The 15,380-nt window shown below is 39.7% G+C and overlaps 1 protein-coding gene across 1 annotated transcript in view; it reads left to right on the top strand.

Moving 5' to 3' along the window:
* Positions 1–3,284: 3,284 nt before the first annotated feature.
* Positions 3,285–15,380, top strand: part of LOC104861674 (IQCJ-SCHIP1 readthrough transcript protein) — a 571,872-nt gene continuing 559,776 nt past the window's right edge. Inside the window, exons 1-2 of the mRNA XM_033759717.1 lie at positions 3,285–3,349; positions 9,081–9,161. Coding sequence (XP_033615608.1) covers positions 9,094–9,161 — 68 coding nt within the window. The 5' untranslated portion in view covers positions 3,285–3,349; positions 9,081–9,093. The remainder of the gene's footprint in view (positions 3,350–9,080; positions 9,162–15,380) is intronic.

Genomic DNA, 15,380 nt, shown 5'->3' with positions numbered 1-15,380 from the left:
GAGTTGAGGCAGAGGTTAAATATTTTCACCTGCATCTGTTACCTTTTTATTTTTAGTTCTTTAGCATTTATTTATGTTTTTTTTTTTTTTTGTACTGCTGGGAATCAAACCTCAGACCTTGAACATGCTAGGCAAGTGATCTGTGAATGAGCTAAATCTCCAACCTGTAGGTGCCTTTTATCCTTCTAATTTACTATTTTTTATGTGTGGTTTTCCTCCTCATGTGTACAATGGCTTCTGCATTCTGGAACTCATTATTTCAACTCAAGTAGGAAGGACAGGGAAGTATAACAGTCAAATGCCACATGCTAGCTAAGTCGATTTCTTTCTCTTTTGGTACTTGGGAGTTTGTGCTTGTAAGGCAGGTGGTAGAACCACTGAAGTAAATCCCTGGCACTGAATCTATTTCTTTATCCAAAAAATAATAATTATTTACAGAAGGCCCATTCAGTAGACTTATTCACATGAATATTCATTCAGTTGAATATTCATATGAAAAGAAAAATGCATCCCAGTCTCTACCACCCAAAATACACAAAATTTAATTCAAGACTGATCATAGAGTTACTGTATATTTAAATAAGCTACTGAACTTCTAGAAGAAAATACAGGAAACTATCTTTGCAACATTAGGATAGAAAATATTTCTGAGGATACTCAAAATACTAAATAATAAAAATAAAACAAAACATTCTATTACATCCAAATGAAAAACTTCTGCTTACTGAAAAATAGTTACATGGACAAATATTTCCAGTGCATTTATCTGACAAAGAAGTTTTATTCCAAAATATATAAAGAACTTCTATAACCCAACAAGTGAAAGACATATATAGCCCAATTAAAAACAAATAAAAATATATTTAACAACATTAGTTGTCAGGAAAATGCACATTAATATCAGAATGAGATACCACACATCCACTAGCAAGAATAAAACTTAGAAGACTGACAGTATTAAATGTTGATGAGGAAGCAGGACAGTATTTCTTGTACACTGCTCATTAGAATATAAAATGGTACAACAACTTAAGAAAACAATTTGGGAGCTGTTATGGCACCACATTTTTACTAAAGAGAAATCAAAACATACATCTGCAAAGATATTTACATAAAAATGTCATATAGCTTTATTCATACTCAGCAATATCTGAAAACGATTAGAATGCTCATCAACGGGAGATGGACAGATTCATTCTGGTGTATTTATAAAATGGCCCATTGTTCAGCAGTGAATGGCAATAAACTACCAAGACATAGTTGACATGGGTGGATGTCAAAATATTATTTTGAGTAAATTAAACTAGATAGAAAAATTTATATGAAATCTGAAAGCAGATACAGTGTAAAGGGATGGAAATTAGAATAGAACTACTATTGGGGAGGGTATTTAATTGTTAAAGGGCACAAAGGAACATTCTGGAAAAAGAAATATTCTATATATTATTTTTGGCAGTGGTTTTACCAATGTATGGATTTGATAAAATTCTTAATTTGATGTGTGCATTTCATGGTTTATAAATTATACTTCAAGTAAAAAAATAAAGCTGAGTTACTGAACCATCATGCTGGCTGAGATAAGAAGTTAATGGAAAGCAAGGAGAAAGTTAGGCAGTTGCCGCTGTTGTCTTAGACCAGACCAGGAAGTGATCAGATCTCAGTTATATTTTGAAAGTGGAGCAAATAAGATTAAATAATTGATTGACTGTTGATCGTGAGAGGAAGGAAGGAGAAAAGGCTGACTAGGAATTTTCGTTCTGCGTGGCTAGATGACTAGGAATGCTATTTAATTAAATGAGGGAGAAGTAGTGACGTTCTAGTTAGGAGGTTACGGCAGAGAAATCAACACTTGGGCTTTGTCGGCCATGTGAGTGAAATGTCAGGTAGGTGGGTGGGTGCAGAAGCGTGGAGTGGGAAGGTAAAGTACAAATATGAGTTTAGAGTAATGAGGGGAAGGTGATTCCCCGAGAAGTGAGGATAGCTGGAGAAGAGGACAGAGACACAGGACAAGTGGTGCAATGAGCTTCTTCTAGTAGCAGGGAGGACGAAGAAGTAACCGTGAGGAGCAGAGGGCCCCGGCCTCCTCTGGACTATGGAGTATATAGCATGTGGATAACAGACTGCAGGAGGAAAGGTGAGGTGGGGGACTTGCTCATAGTTGTCATCGGCAAAATTCTCTGTACCCTACAATGGACACCACTCTACAGCCCTTCTCAACATTTCCTTCATCTTCTTAACCTAAAAAAAATGTAGTTGTGTGCAGAACAGCAAGGCACAGTTCAGCTAGAACAAGATAGTAAAGGAAGTATCTAAAGTTGAAAAGAGAAGCAGTTTGACTGTTAGTTTGAACAGCCTTGTGGAAAAGTTGGAGGGACTGAGGGGAGATGGGTAATTTTGTCACGCTCTGGAATGTGTGGTTCAGTATGGGATGAAAGAGATCATGTCATATAGCATGAGAGTATATTAGAGGAGGTGTATAGGGTGCCCACAAATGCTGTACTGTTTCACAGAAGGGGCTTGAGTATACCACAAGGGATCTTTATCCTCAGGAATCCTGGACCCAATCCCTCCCACAAAGTATGACTGTAGTTCCAACTGTAGCTTCCTCTTGGAATTGGTTACTTTAGCCGTTTCTAGGGCTGAGGAAAGTACTGTGGCCTCAGGAGATGGTGGTCTTCCCAGAAACAGTTCTATGGGCCTTTGAAACTTCTGTGATAAATAAACTTAAGGACAAGCAGTCTCACTGGGAAGTGGAGCCAACTTCTATCACATTCCTACAGTCAGAAAAAATGAGATTACAGAAACTAAGGATAGATGCCTGAAAGAAATACAGAGTAGGTAGTGATGTGTGTGTGTGTGTGTGTGTGTGTGTGTGTGTGTGTGTGTGTGTGTGTATCATAGGGAGGTTACCAAGAGAGGATGATTGTAGAATGACCAAGTCTAGAACACATTTATTAGAGCTTCTTTTCCAGCAATCAGCAGATAATATTGTTGACAGTAAATTTGCAAAGAGGATATGTAGGTTCATATAAACATATCTACATTCTAGAAAAATAACGGGAAGCATTATCTTTAGTAATGAAAAAGCTTCACAAGATTTAAGTGACAGTGTTATGGTTCAGTTAAATCAAGGATTAAACTGTATTGTATGTTTAAATACTAAACTTGCAAACTCCAGGCCTCTTAATGGTGTGTACTCTTGATTTTGCTAACAAGTACTCTCAAATAATATTGTCAGAAGTGCATGGTTTCAGTTTGTAAGATACTTCTTTTCTTTTTTACAGGAAGAACTAAAAAGACTGCAGAATCCATTACAACAAGTTAATGATGGGAAATATTTGCTTGAAAGGTAAGTAAAAATTACTAAAGAAAGTTATATAATTTCTAGGTTGAAAAGCTTGCATAAAAAGTACTTGTGATCAGGGGCAAGAAATATGGCTCATTTAAAATATAGCTATAAAATGAGAACCAAGACCTGTCATGTAAAGGTACAAGGGTCCAATGATGAATGTAACTGTGCTGTATACCAAAGATGTACCAATAAACTCAATGAGGAATAAAAATAGGTATAGGGCTGGGGATTTAGCTCTGGTTCCTCTGCCTGCCTCACAAGTGCGAGGACCTGAGTTTGATCTCTGGTACAATATTTTACACACACACACACACACACACACACACACACACACACACTCATCTATACACACACATACACACACATATATACACACATCTATACAAACACATATCTACACACATATCCTCACACATCCACCCACACACACATATGTACACACATGCACCCCCATGCACCCATATCCGCCCACATCCACCCACATCCACCGACATGCACCATACACGCACCCACATACACCCACATGATCTTTAGGGTTTCTAAAATATTGGCATAGTATTAGACTAATGGGTATGCACTTTCAATAAAAGGGAAGAAAAGCAGAACTATCATTTATTGAGGATTTACACAGTACTCTGTACTGTTAATGCTGAAAGGCATTTCTTTACCAAATTCTGATTATGGCCTTTTAATATGGCCATTGTTATTTCCATTTTATTGTTGAAGAAAGAGGGTTAGAGAGTTTTCAGCACCTTGTTCAAATCTATGTAGCTCATGAATGATGAGAAAGGGAATCAAACCCATGCTTTCCAGAGCCTCCAGAGCCCTTGCTTTCAGCTCTTGGCAAAGTCCCAATGGACTCTGGACCAGTGACACCTATGTGGCTGTCATGCTCAGCTCTGACAGGTGCTAGGAGTATCCAAGAAGAGTGTAAAGGAAAACCTTACAACACTTGGGGAAAATGGAAAAACCCGAGTTTGATTCCTCTTTCTGCCTTATCCCAGCTTTGTAAGTTTTGAGGAATTATTTAACCACCTAGCAGCCCAGATTTCTCATCTTCGAAAGGGAAGAGGATAGTACTGACTTGGCAGTCTTCCTGAGGGCATCAAACAAGACAAGCCATGATGACATGGCGCGTTCATTGCTGGCTCCCTTCCTTATCCATCTGGATCTGATTGGACTAGACAGCTTCCTAGGAAGGCAGGTCCAACCCTTTGATCATACAAAGTTTCTAAATTACCTATTGATTCAATTCATCTTTGGTATGCCTCTTCTCATTAATATGAATAAACAAGAACAAAATAGTTCAGCCATTATTACGGAGGCTCCTCAAAAATTAAAAATGAAACTACCATGTGATCCAGCACTCCTACTCCTGGTATATTCAAAGAAAATAAAAATAAGTATGCCAGAGACATCCCACACTCATTGTAGTGCTAGTCACAAGAACCAAGAATTTGAATCAAAGTGTGGATGAATGGATAAAGAAAATGTGGTACATACATACAATGGAGCAGTATGCAGCTATAAAAAGAACGAAATTCTGTCATTTGCCAGCATGGATGAAACCAGAGTATGTTACATTAAGTAAAATAAGCCAGACACAGAAATACAAATTTTGCGCGAACTTACTCATATGTGGAATCCAACAGAAGTTCGTCTCGTAGAACTTGAAGGTAGAATGGCAGTCACCAGACATCAGGGAGACAGTGGTAGGTAGGAGTGAGAGTGCTGAGCAGTGGGTTTCAATTCCAGTCAGGAGCCAGGAGTGCTGGTGTGTTACTGCACAGTCAGTGACTTAAAAAGGCTGGAGGAAGATATATTGAAAGTGTTCATCATATGGAAGTCACAAATGAGGAGATAGATACGTTTAACTTGATTTAAATAAATATTGAAACGTCACATATCACCCCATTAATACATACAATGTTTGTATATAAAGACATAACTTTAATTTATTCTTAAAATAAATTGAATTTAAATTTTTTAATCAAATTCAAATTTAAGGAAGAAAAAATAGTTCTTCCCAACCACCCTCATCACTAACTATCTGTGTCCAATAGCTGAATCATTTTTGGCTGACGCCAGAAAGGCTCTTCTTCTGTACAGACTCGTGCTGTAGTGGTATTAGGTCATCTCAGTGCCTCTTCACCCTGGATACACTTAGAGTCATCCAGGGAACTTAACAAAAATGCTTTGGCTTAAGCCCCACCCCAGAAAAATTGAATGTGAATCTCTGGGGAGCAGCCCTGGACCTAGTATTTCTTAACAACTCCCTTTGGGTGCTTGTAATGAGGATCTGGGGTTGAAAACTGTGGTGTGGATGCATTTTAGATTCCTTTCAGTGATTCACTAATCCTCTCATGTAGCTTAATTCTCCGAGGACACACTGTCTCTGTGATGTTCAGCCCACTTATTTATTAGGCCCAGTTATATCAGTTTTTCATTATTGATTTTAATGTAGGAAGTGAAATCCAAAAGGTTTTTTTCCCTGCTAATTGACCAGAACTCTCTATTAAACCTCTCACTACTAGCAATGTGCATCTTTCCCAGCAGTCTGCTGTAAGAAAGCCATGTGAAAATTAATGGATTATGTGTGGGCTTCTGCCTGTACCTGCCTACTCTTTCCCCTTCATTGTTCAGAGACCTGAGAAAGCTAAAAGCTTATGAAAATGACCAGTCTATTATGTGTGGTGATTTTTTCCGATTATGACTGAGGAATTCCAGGTATGGGAATTGTCTTCTCTCAGAGCACCCAGATATGTAGAGAAACCTTCCCCTTCATGGTTTATAGGACAGAAAATAAGCAGAGGCCATCAGCCCTAACAGCTATGCCATTTGCATAGATTTCTAGGGATTTTCTTGGTCTGCTTCCACGCTGGACTGTGTCCTTGAAAGCTGTCAGTTTTGATTGAAAATGGATGTACTTTGTGTGAGTAGATTAGGCATTTCATTATAGCTGTAGCTGATTTAGGTGCTGATCTAAATCATCTCAGCTACTCAAAATGACCATAAATTAAGTGATACCAGTGTCATAGCAGTTGATCGGTTATTCCCCTTGGAACATTACACTTACTCTGAATGCTCAACAGCGTTTTGTGGTAGGTATTGTGAAGGGAGGGGGAGCTTCAACTCCCTACTATTGGACACCATATGTAGGGTCATTTGAGGGTATTGAAACACACACACACTCACACACACATGCACACACACACTGGCACACACACTCGATAAAGCTTGGCATGTGCCCAGAAACAGAGAAGAGTGATTGGTAAAGAGGCTGCTTACCAATTAGGAAGCTGCTTATGGCTCTGTTGTTTATTATAATCATTTATTAATTTAAGTATGACCTTAAGCTGACTGCCATTTTTTAAAATTATTGAATCACGCTGGATCTCTGGTAGGAAATGTATGCTTGAAAGTCAAGCGTTCTACTGAATTTTAATCACTTTATTAACCACAGGCAATTATGGATGGAATGGACTAATGCTAGCCAATTTAAACCAAAAGGTACTTGTAGTTTATAGCTTGAGGCCCAAGGCTGTAAAAATTATACCCCCAAATTAGCAAATTTGCTAATATAGCTCTTTTCTTCTCTTTTTGAAAAATACCATCTTTGTAATTGCATAGCTACTGACCCCACAACACACTAACATATATCTCTGTTGCCCGATTTGCTAATGTGCAGTTAATAGGATGTTTAATGAACAACCTTGAGGTATCCTTGTTATAAGGTTGTTGGCACTACAAGACCACAGAATTATAAAAATGAGACTTCCCATACCCACATAGCCTGGATTAGGTTCCCACGTGGTTCTCTCTCTAATAATATCCATCACACTTATCGTTACCGTTGGAGTCCATCTACGTTGTCAGACTGTAAGAACAAGGACTGTCTGCAGTTCTCCCATTTTATACCTCGTGCTTTGAATCATTCCTGCTACTCAGATGATGTTAAATTTTTAGAACAGGTAATAATGAAGAATTAATAATAACACTGAATATACATGGCCCAGACTAAGTGGTGAATTTTTCCCTTTCTTTTCTACAGGATCAGGCTGAGGGAACAAACCATAAGCTATATTGAGTTCATGGCACCACCTAGCGGCTGTTAGGAATTTATCTGGTCTTTGTGTTCCCTACTACCTGGCTATTCTTTGCTAAGGAGAAATAGAAAGCATATTTTTGACCCTAAAGGACAGTTCCAGGACCATTGTTTTCTTATCTTTTACTTTTCGTTGCTGTCGTAACAATCCTGTTCTCATTACTTGGCTTATTTACGCAGCCTTCCAACTAGCTTCTCTTCATTCTTCTTGCTTATTTTCACTGCGAACCACCCTTAAATATCGCTTTCATGGTATTCCCCTGCAGAAGTGTTTCTTCCATACTGAATGTCACAATCCATTCATTAATCCATAGTTTGCTAAATTATTTTGGTAAATCATATATAATTGGGGACATAGTATTTCTTAAAACTTTAGCTTCAGACACATACGCACACACACACAGACCTTATCACATGTATATATATTGGATATATGGCCTCTGAAAATTGAAATTGATAGGATTAAGTATCATGAGCCTGAGACCAACAGCTTCTAACTGGTATCTTACGAGAGAAAGCAGCAGGGCATGAGTTCCAGTATGGTTTGTTCTATACAGTGAGTTCACCTTCACTGAGCTTCCTATTTCTTAGGTGTGTACAATGGGCAAGTGCTAATTTATGGATGGTTCTGTGAGAGTTGAATAAAATATAAAATATCTACATCAAGCCAGGCATGGGGGCACATGCCTTTAATCACAGCTACTTACCAGGTTGAGGCAGGAGTGCCACAAGTTTGAGGCCCGCTGGGGAAACTCAGTGAGATCCTATCTCAAAATTAAAAAAGCAAAAAGGACTGGGAGGTAGCCTACTGGTACAGTTCTCTTTAGGTCCAATCCTTAGTACCAAAAAAATCTATGAAAGTTTGTATACACATTATGTAACCAATAACTATTAGTTTTCTGTTTTTCCAAACCATTTCCTTTTCTCATTTTTAACATCCATTTGTGTTAAATTGCTTGATTTATTTTCTAAAAATAGCCTTTGAATTTTTTCATGTATACCATTTATTATATGTCTCTTCCTCATACATATTACTTTACTCTCAATTTACCTAGTTCTTGTGCATTCTTCAGAACTCAACCAAAGGCCTCCCTCACCTTGACCACACTGCAGCACCCAGTGAGAGTCCAGGAAGCCCAATGCAATCAGTGACCATCAGGCTAGAGTTCCTGTTTCGTTTGCAGTGGGAACTTGGAAGCAGCACATAGGTAAAAGGAGGAAAGGTTCCAGCCTACTAGTTACTAGTATCAGGCAGTGTGTAGCGATGGCTTTAAGTTTTATCTCTTTCTGAGATGATCCACTATTCCACTTTCCTTTTCTTGCTCTAAAGGACATAATTTTCATGCCTTTACTTTGAGTGCTGAGTTATGTGGTAGAGGTTAAATGGCTACCAAAAAGAAAAGGAAAATGAAAAGCAGTATTTTCCCCCTAGAGTATAGCGATTTGTCTATCCCTAGAGTATAGTAATTTGTCTGTCACCCATTTCTAGGATTCTTTTGATTATTAAGATGAACGAAACTGAATCTGTTTTGCCTTGTCCATAATATGGAAATTAATAGTAGTATTGATATGAATGTTAACTTCCTAGACTGACCTTTATTGAGACATTCTTTCTGTTTCTAGTCACCAGCTGGCCATGGATATGGAGAATAATATTGAAAAATATCCCCTTAATCTACAGCCCTTGGAATCAAAAGTGAAAATGTAAGTTCTCATTTTGTGAATTCCTAAGCAAATCTGTTATTTTTGAGTACAGAATTATACATTTCTTTAGTTCATACTTATAACTGCACATTATCTCCTCGTTTTAAGCAGCAACAAATGTGTTGAGCTCACAGAACCATCAGCTGGATAATACGGGGATTTTGTTGATTTTGCTGTTTCTTCTGCATGTCTCAGTTTTCCTTTGCAGGCAAGTACAGTATGTTTATGCAACTTCCACTGTCCTTTGTCTTAGTAACTTGGTCAATTCTACCTCAGAACAACTCGACTACTTCCACGCCATGCCATCTCTTTATTACACACACACACGCACACACACATGTGTCCCATGACCCCCACATTTTTTGTAACCATCTTCTTTCTTCTTATTTCCCTTCCAATCCCAACTCCTGTCCAATTACTATGGGAAGAAATACCTAAGAAAAGCCCAGGTCTGCTGAGCCTGCTGGGCTCCTGTTAGGGAGCTCTGTGTCACACTGACTGATGAGAATGAATCCAGCTATCAAATATCTCTGTGTAAGTGCAGCTTCACTACTTGTGTAGCTTCTGGGCATTAGTTAGCAGAAGAGGGGGCTCTATCATCAGTAATTTCTCATTAAGATAAGGTCTTGTTAAATGAAAAAGTACTGGGTAAGAAAGTTGGTAATGAATTCTGAAATGCTTCAGTTAGGAGAACTTCTTGGTCTTTTTTTCACTCCCTTCACTGCCAATATTTAGAGGCAGAGGGGCCGGTGCCAGAAGGAAGAGGAGGCAAAGAAAAACTTCTTGAACCTTTATTTCCGGTCAGCGCAGGGAATCTGGGATTTTATGATTTTATATTTGCTGCTTTGATGGAGGAGTCTCAGCTCAGTGAGGTACAAATAAATGGCTTTTATCTCATCTAATAACTCTGCACCCCATTTCCGCTCACTGGAGGGGGTGAGGGAGAGAAAACTTAATCTTGCCCAGTAATGGAATTTGAGTCCCGTCAGAGAATTTGCTCCAGTTCAGTGACTTTTGTCTAATCTGGTTATTAAACTTAACTCCCTCAGCAGGCTGAACATTTCTCCTCCACACACACGCAGGGCCTCTCCTGTAGCCATTAGCCTGTCCTCTCCCCTCCCCTCCCCTTTCCTTTCAACTTGGTGTTTACTTTTCTTTCTTCCTTCCTCTGCTAGAGTCTGCTCTCCCACTTCCCATGCACTCTACACCAAGGTTGTCCTATCAGTGGCAATACCTAGGCTTTCAGTCAGTTCCTTTTAAATGGCTGTAAGCCTTTGACTCTGAAGAAAACGGTCATTCAGTTTCCCTGAAGCCTCAGCCAGTATAGGCTGCACCCTTCCATTGCTTGAGCTGTGTCCCATGACCTCCTCGTAGTGCCTTTCCCTGGCAGAGCCTGGCCTCCTCAGTGGGTGAGGCTCCTCCCAACGATGCTTCCCTGGGGAAGTTCCTCAGAGTCATAGGACATTGATGTGAGTGATGGGCCTCTGTCCCATGTCCCAAAGTCACTCTCCAATGTCATAAACTTTAAGTCCTTCTGATATATGTTGGTGGATGAAGAAGAAAGAGAGGGTAACTACACCATAAAATCTGTGCTCCTGAAGTCTCCTGTCCCTTCACTGATGACGAGAGGACAGTGGGTTTTAGTGTGGGACCTCACAGCCCAGGTCTGCATTCCCTGAGCAGGGATGCTCGGGACCTAGGCAGGCCCAGCTCTGAGTGTAAAAGGTAAGGCAAGATGAGAACCGTTCCCAGGTGTGGGATGTTGCTTTGCAGCTGCATGAGTGGGAACCCCAGGATGGGCAGGGGTGGGCAGGAAAGGCTCGCAGTCCTTCATACTCAGGCAACATGAAAAAGAGTGGTAAGAAAGTGTAAGCCTGTATGCGGCGCTGAGAAATATCAGTGTCAGGAAGGGCATGTTACCCGGCTCACGAATACAACTGTTAAGAAGTAATTTTGAGTTTGAGTCTTGGACGATCAAAGGGCTGTGTCAAAAGGGCAAAAGTAATCAAGATCACACAGTTATTAAATAAAAGGGACTTGGGAAGGTGAAAGGCGGGCTGTCTGAAGATCAGGCGAGGGCAAACCACACAAGTCAGAAACTTTAGTGAAGGCAAAACTTCCGGAGAAAGCACCCCAACAAGGGCTCTTCACACAGCTCAGACTAAAGAGGACTGTGTGCGGAAGAACCATGGCTGAAGCAAGTTTGGGGATGAAGGCGCATGGCATCTGGGGTGTGGGGTGCAGCTCAGAAGGAGCGGATGCAGTCCCGTCAGGCCAACATCTGCATATTGCAGCAGGATCTCAAGCACGTCTTCACCATCCATCACTTAGACATCATTCATCACTGTGTGTACTCTTTTTCTTCATGTTTTAGCAACGTAATCATTTTGTGATAGAAAAGAGTCACATACAGTAAAGCCTCAACTTATGAATATTTGGGTTGCGAACTCTCACAGGTACGGACCTCACATTATGAATAGCCATAGAAACTGAGCTCACGTATCTGGCAGGCATTTCAGTTATACTTCTGTGTGTTTACTGCACAGTGTGATGGTGTACAGTACTTGTGTGTGTTTGATTTTTAACGCTTTACATTGTATATTTGTGTCCAAGATGGGCAAGACTCACTTCATCATACTTTAAAACAATTCAGCTTAGAGTATTCTCCTAGAATGGAACTTGTTCATAAGTCATGGACTTTCTGTATTGAATACAAATCATCCATTGAAAGTCTATTCGTTAAACATTTCAATTCATTTCCTGACTTTTTATTAAAGTGTTTGATTTTGTGATAAAACGGCAGATTCTATAACAGAGAGATAGACAGACTTTGGAGAAGGAAGATAATCCCTCAAACAACCCTGACCATTTGACAATACAGTATTTCCCAATAAAGCCTTGCTAAATCGCATCTGTTTGAGCATAATGTTTATGTACTTCACTCGAAAATTTAATTAGAATATGATATTAGAGAAGAGTGGTTGAGAGCAGACTTTGAAATTTGAGGAATCTAGGTTCAAACCCCAGCTCTGCTCATTACCGTACAACATTGAATATGCTGGTGACCTCTCTGGGCCTCAGTTGTATACACCTCTGCAAAATGACAATAGTAGCTGTGTCTTACGAGATTAAAGTGAGCCTTCAAGGAGAAAACTGAAGAAAAACATTTAACCTAGTAGGGTTTTTTTTCCATTCAAAAGTATCTTTTCCATGATCCCTGGTACCCACCCCCCAAAAAAGTATCTTTTCCAAATACAGTATATTTTTATATCATCTTGGGCTAACAAAATAATACCATTAAGCATTCTCAGGAATCCAGAATGTCGTGTCAGTGTATGATTTTCACATATTACCTCAAACTAGTTGGCAGTATTTGACATGTCTTTTTCTTAAGCAAGTATAATCATTTCTCTGGGACCTCTGTCTGTCAAGTGTGGGACTAAGTGACTTGTGTACATTCTCTGTGACTTCTTGCAAGAATTACAAAGAAATTATTGTTACTCTCATTTTATGGATAGGCAAACTATAGGCGAGCATGTTTAGCATTTTGCTTAAGGGTACAGCTAATGAGAATTAGAACCAAGCAAGAATCTCTATCACTTTAAACACACTTCCTCGTGAGGCAAAATTTTTCTTTAAGCCATGTCTGGAACACAGTGTAAGAAGAATACATTTGTTAATCAGCTACTTACCATAACCCTAGCACCATAGAAACAGTGATACATACATGTGGGCACTGCCCTTGGGGCTTACAATCAGGGGGACGGGGTAGACTTGCTGGGAAAGAGAGATTTAGACTCGCCAAATCTGCTGTTCCTCTTTTTGAGAGAGTATTATATCTGTTGTTGTCTCTCTTGGACTCATTATCCCCCTGTGTGCCTCATTTCTGAAGTATCATCCCACTAAAGACAAGAGTGTTAAATATCCAGGAACCAACTTGTCCAAATTTTCATCTTTGAGGGCGTTGGCAGTCTGTTGACATTCAAGGTGGATGCTAGTGTTGGTAAAGAAATCTGCAGATAGACCCAGAAGAGCATATGCTGGTGAAGCATTGGAAATAGGATCAATTAAAGCAGGGTATGAAGAGTTCCAAATTTGGAATATGCTAAAGTAGATGAGTTGAAGGCAGGAGATGCTATGGAAATCAGTAGCTCTTTACTGGCGTTTGCACAAGTTTGTACCAGAATCTGCATGGGAGTAAATGCCAAATAAATAAAACGACCTATTAGGATAACTTTTAATTGCATATAGAGAATTCAACAAACAGGCTTGGATGGCTTAGATGAATAGGGGTTCCACTTATCCACTCAAAGTCAGTATGTAATAAGCTGAACACGTGGTCTTACTTTTTTATCTGTACCTTTTGAAACATTTTTGTTAATACATGTTTGCAGCACTCAATGATTAAATTCACCATGGGAAGTTGGGGACATATCCATAGCTCATCTGAATTCTTTTTCATCCCTTTCTCCCCCCACCCCATTCTTCTCTCTTGGTCCTTTTTCCTTTTCCCTATATTTCTGTTTCTTATGTCTATCTGTTATTTTGTTCTTTAACTTATCTATATTTTGGGTTTCTCATATGAGAAAAATCATGTGATTTTTCAGCTTTTGTGCTGGTTTATTTTACTTAACATTATGGTTTCAAGATGCATATATTCTCCTAAAATTGACTCATTTATCCTTCGTGTCAAAGGAGTATTGTGTTGTGTACAAGTAGCACACTTTCTTTATTTGTTCATGGACTTACTTAAACATAAAGGCTTCTTTCAAGATCTGGCCATTATGAGTTGTGATGTTGTAAAGATTTGTGTGCAAGTATCACTGCAGTATGATGTCTTTAACTCTTTCTGGAAGACACCTAGATGGGGAACAGCTGAGTCAAATGGAATTTCTATGTTTTCAGTTTTTGAGGAATCTCCATACTGACTTCCGTAGTTGTTGTATTTCTTTATATTCCTACTAACGATGTAAACGTGTCCCTTTTTCCCTGAAGCCGTGTAATTATTTGATTTCTTTCTGAGGTTAGATGGAATCTCAATGTTATATCATAAGGAAGAAACAAAATGTAATGGGGAGAGTGAGGATCTGGCCCAAGGGTTAAGTGTGATGATTAGTTCTCTTCGTATTCCCTGAAACTTGTTAAGGATTACTGGTTATTACAGAAGCATCATTCAAACTCACATATGAAAAAGACTGTGTAGGATCATCTAACAGAAGCACCCATGGGAAAATTTTTTTCAAATGCAGCTAGATTTAAGTGGTGAAGCAAGAATATTATCATCTGCGTTTCTCACCATGTAAGCGCTCTTCTTCATAGAACTGCTTCCGTGTTACACGGACTCTCCCAGTACTGCGACAAAGTGGCGCTGACACCTGTGAGTTAAACGTCCTACCCGCTCAGACTCTTAAGGGGGAAGGGAGGACCCCTTTCTCAGTAGTCTCTATACTAAGTCCCACAGCAGTCTTCCACTGGCCTGGCTTGAGGTATGTGCGCTTTTGTATCGGTCAGCTTTCTGTCAGTGTAACAAATACTCAAGGAAATTAATTTATAAGAGAAAAAGATGATTTTGACGTACAGTTTTGCAAGTTCTGTACATGACCAACTGGACTTGTTGCTTGGGGCCTGTGGCGGGACAGCACTGTGGGCGTGTATAGCAGCACAGAACCACGTACACTACAGTCCAGGGAGCAGAGTAGAAGAGGAGAACACAAGGGCACATAATCCCTCCAAGAACAGGACCCCAGTGACTCGAGGACCTCCCACTAGGCCCTACCTCTCGAAGGCACTTCCACCCCAGGACCAAACCTTTAACCCACGGGCCTGCAGGAGACACTTAGCATGGAAACGATAGCAGTTTTCTTCAACCAATCACTGTCCTCTGGGTGGTCACCGTGGGGACATGGGCCACCCTCTGCAGTGGTAGGTAGAATCTGCCTCATCCAAACCTCACAGACCGAAGTTGTTGGGTCTCCAAAGGAAAATGGGTGCTGAAACTAGACAAAGGAAGGATAAGTTAATACTGGAGAAATTAATATTACTGTAGTAATAGTGCCTTTATCACAACCCACTCATTGCAAAGAATGTCTGGAAGTTTGGAGGAAAAAGAAGAGCAACGTGTATACTAAGTATTGTTTTCCTAAATATTTCAAGTCCTTGCTGGAGGGCATCCTCTTTTTTAATCTTCCTTCCTTCCTGCCTTTTTTTTTTTTTTTTTTT

The sequence above is a fragment of the Fukomys damarensis genome, unplaced genomic scaffold, assembly GCF_012274545.1.
Source record: "Fukomys damarensis isolate Sample0158 unplaced genomic scaffold, DMR_v1.0_HiC HiC_scaffold_37, whole genome shotgun sequence".
Classification (NCBI taxonomy): domain Eukaryota; kingdom Metazoa; phylum Chordata; class Mammalia; order Rodentia; family Bathyergidae; genus Fukomys; species Fukomys damarensis.
The sequence above is the reverse complement of the archived record's forward strand: the minus strand, read 5'-3'. Positions and strand labels throughout refer to the sequence as shown.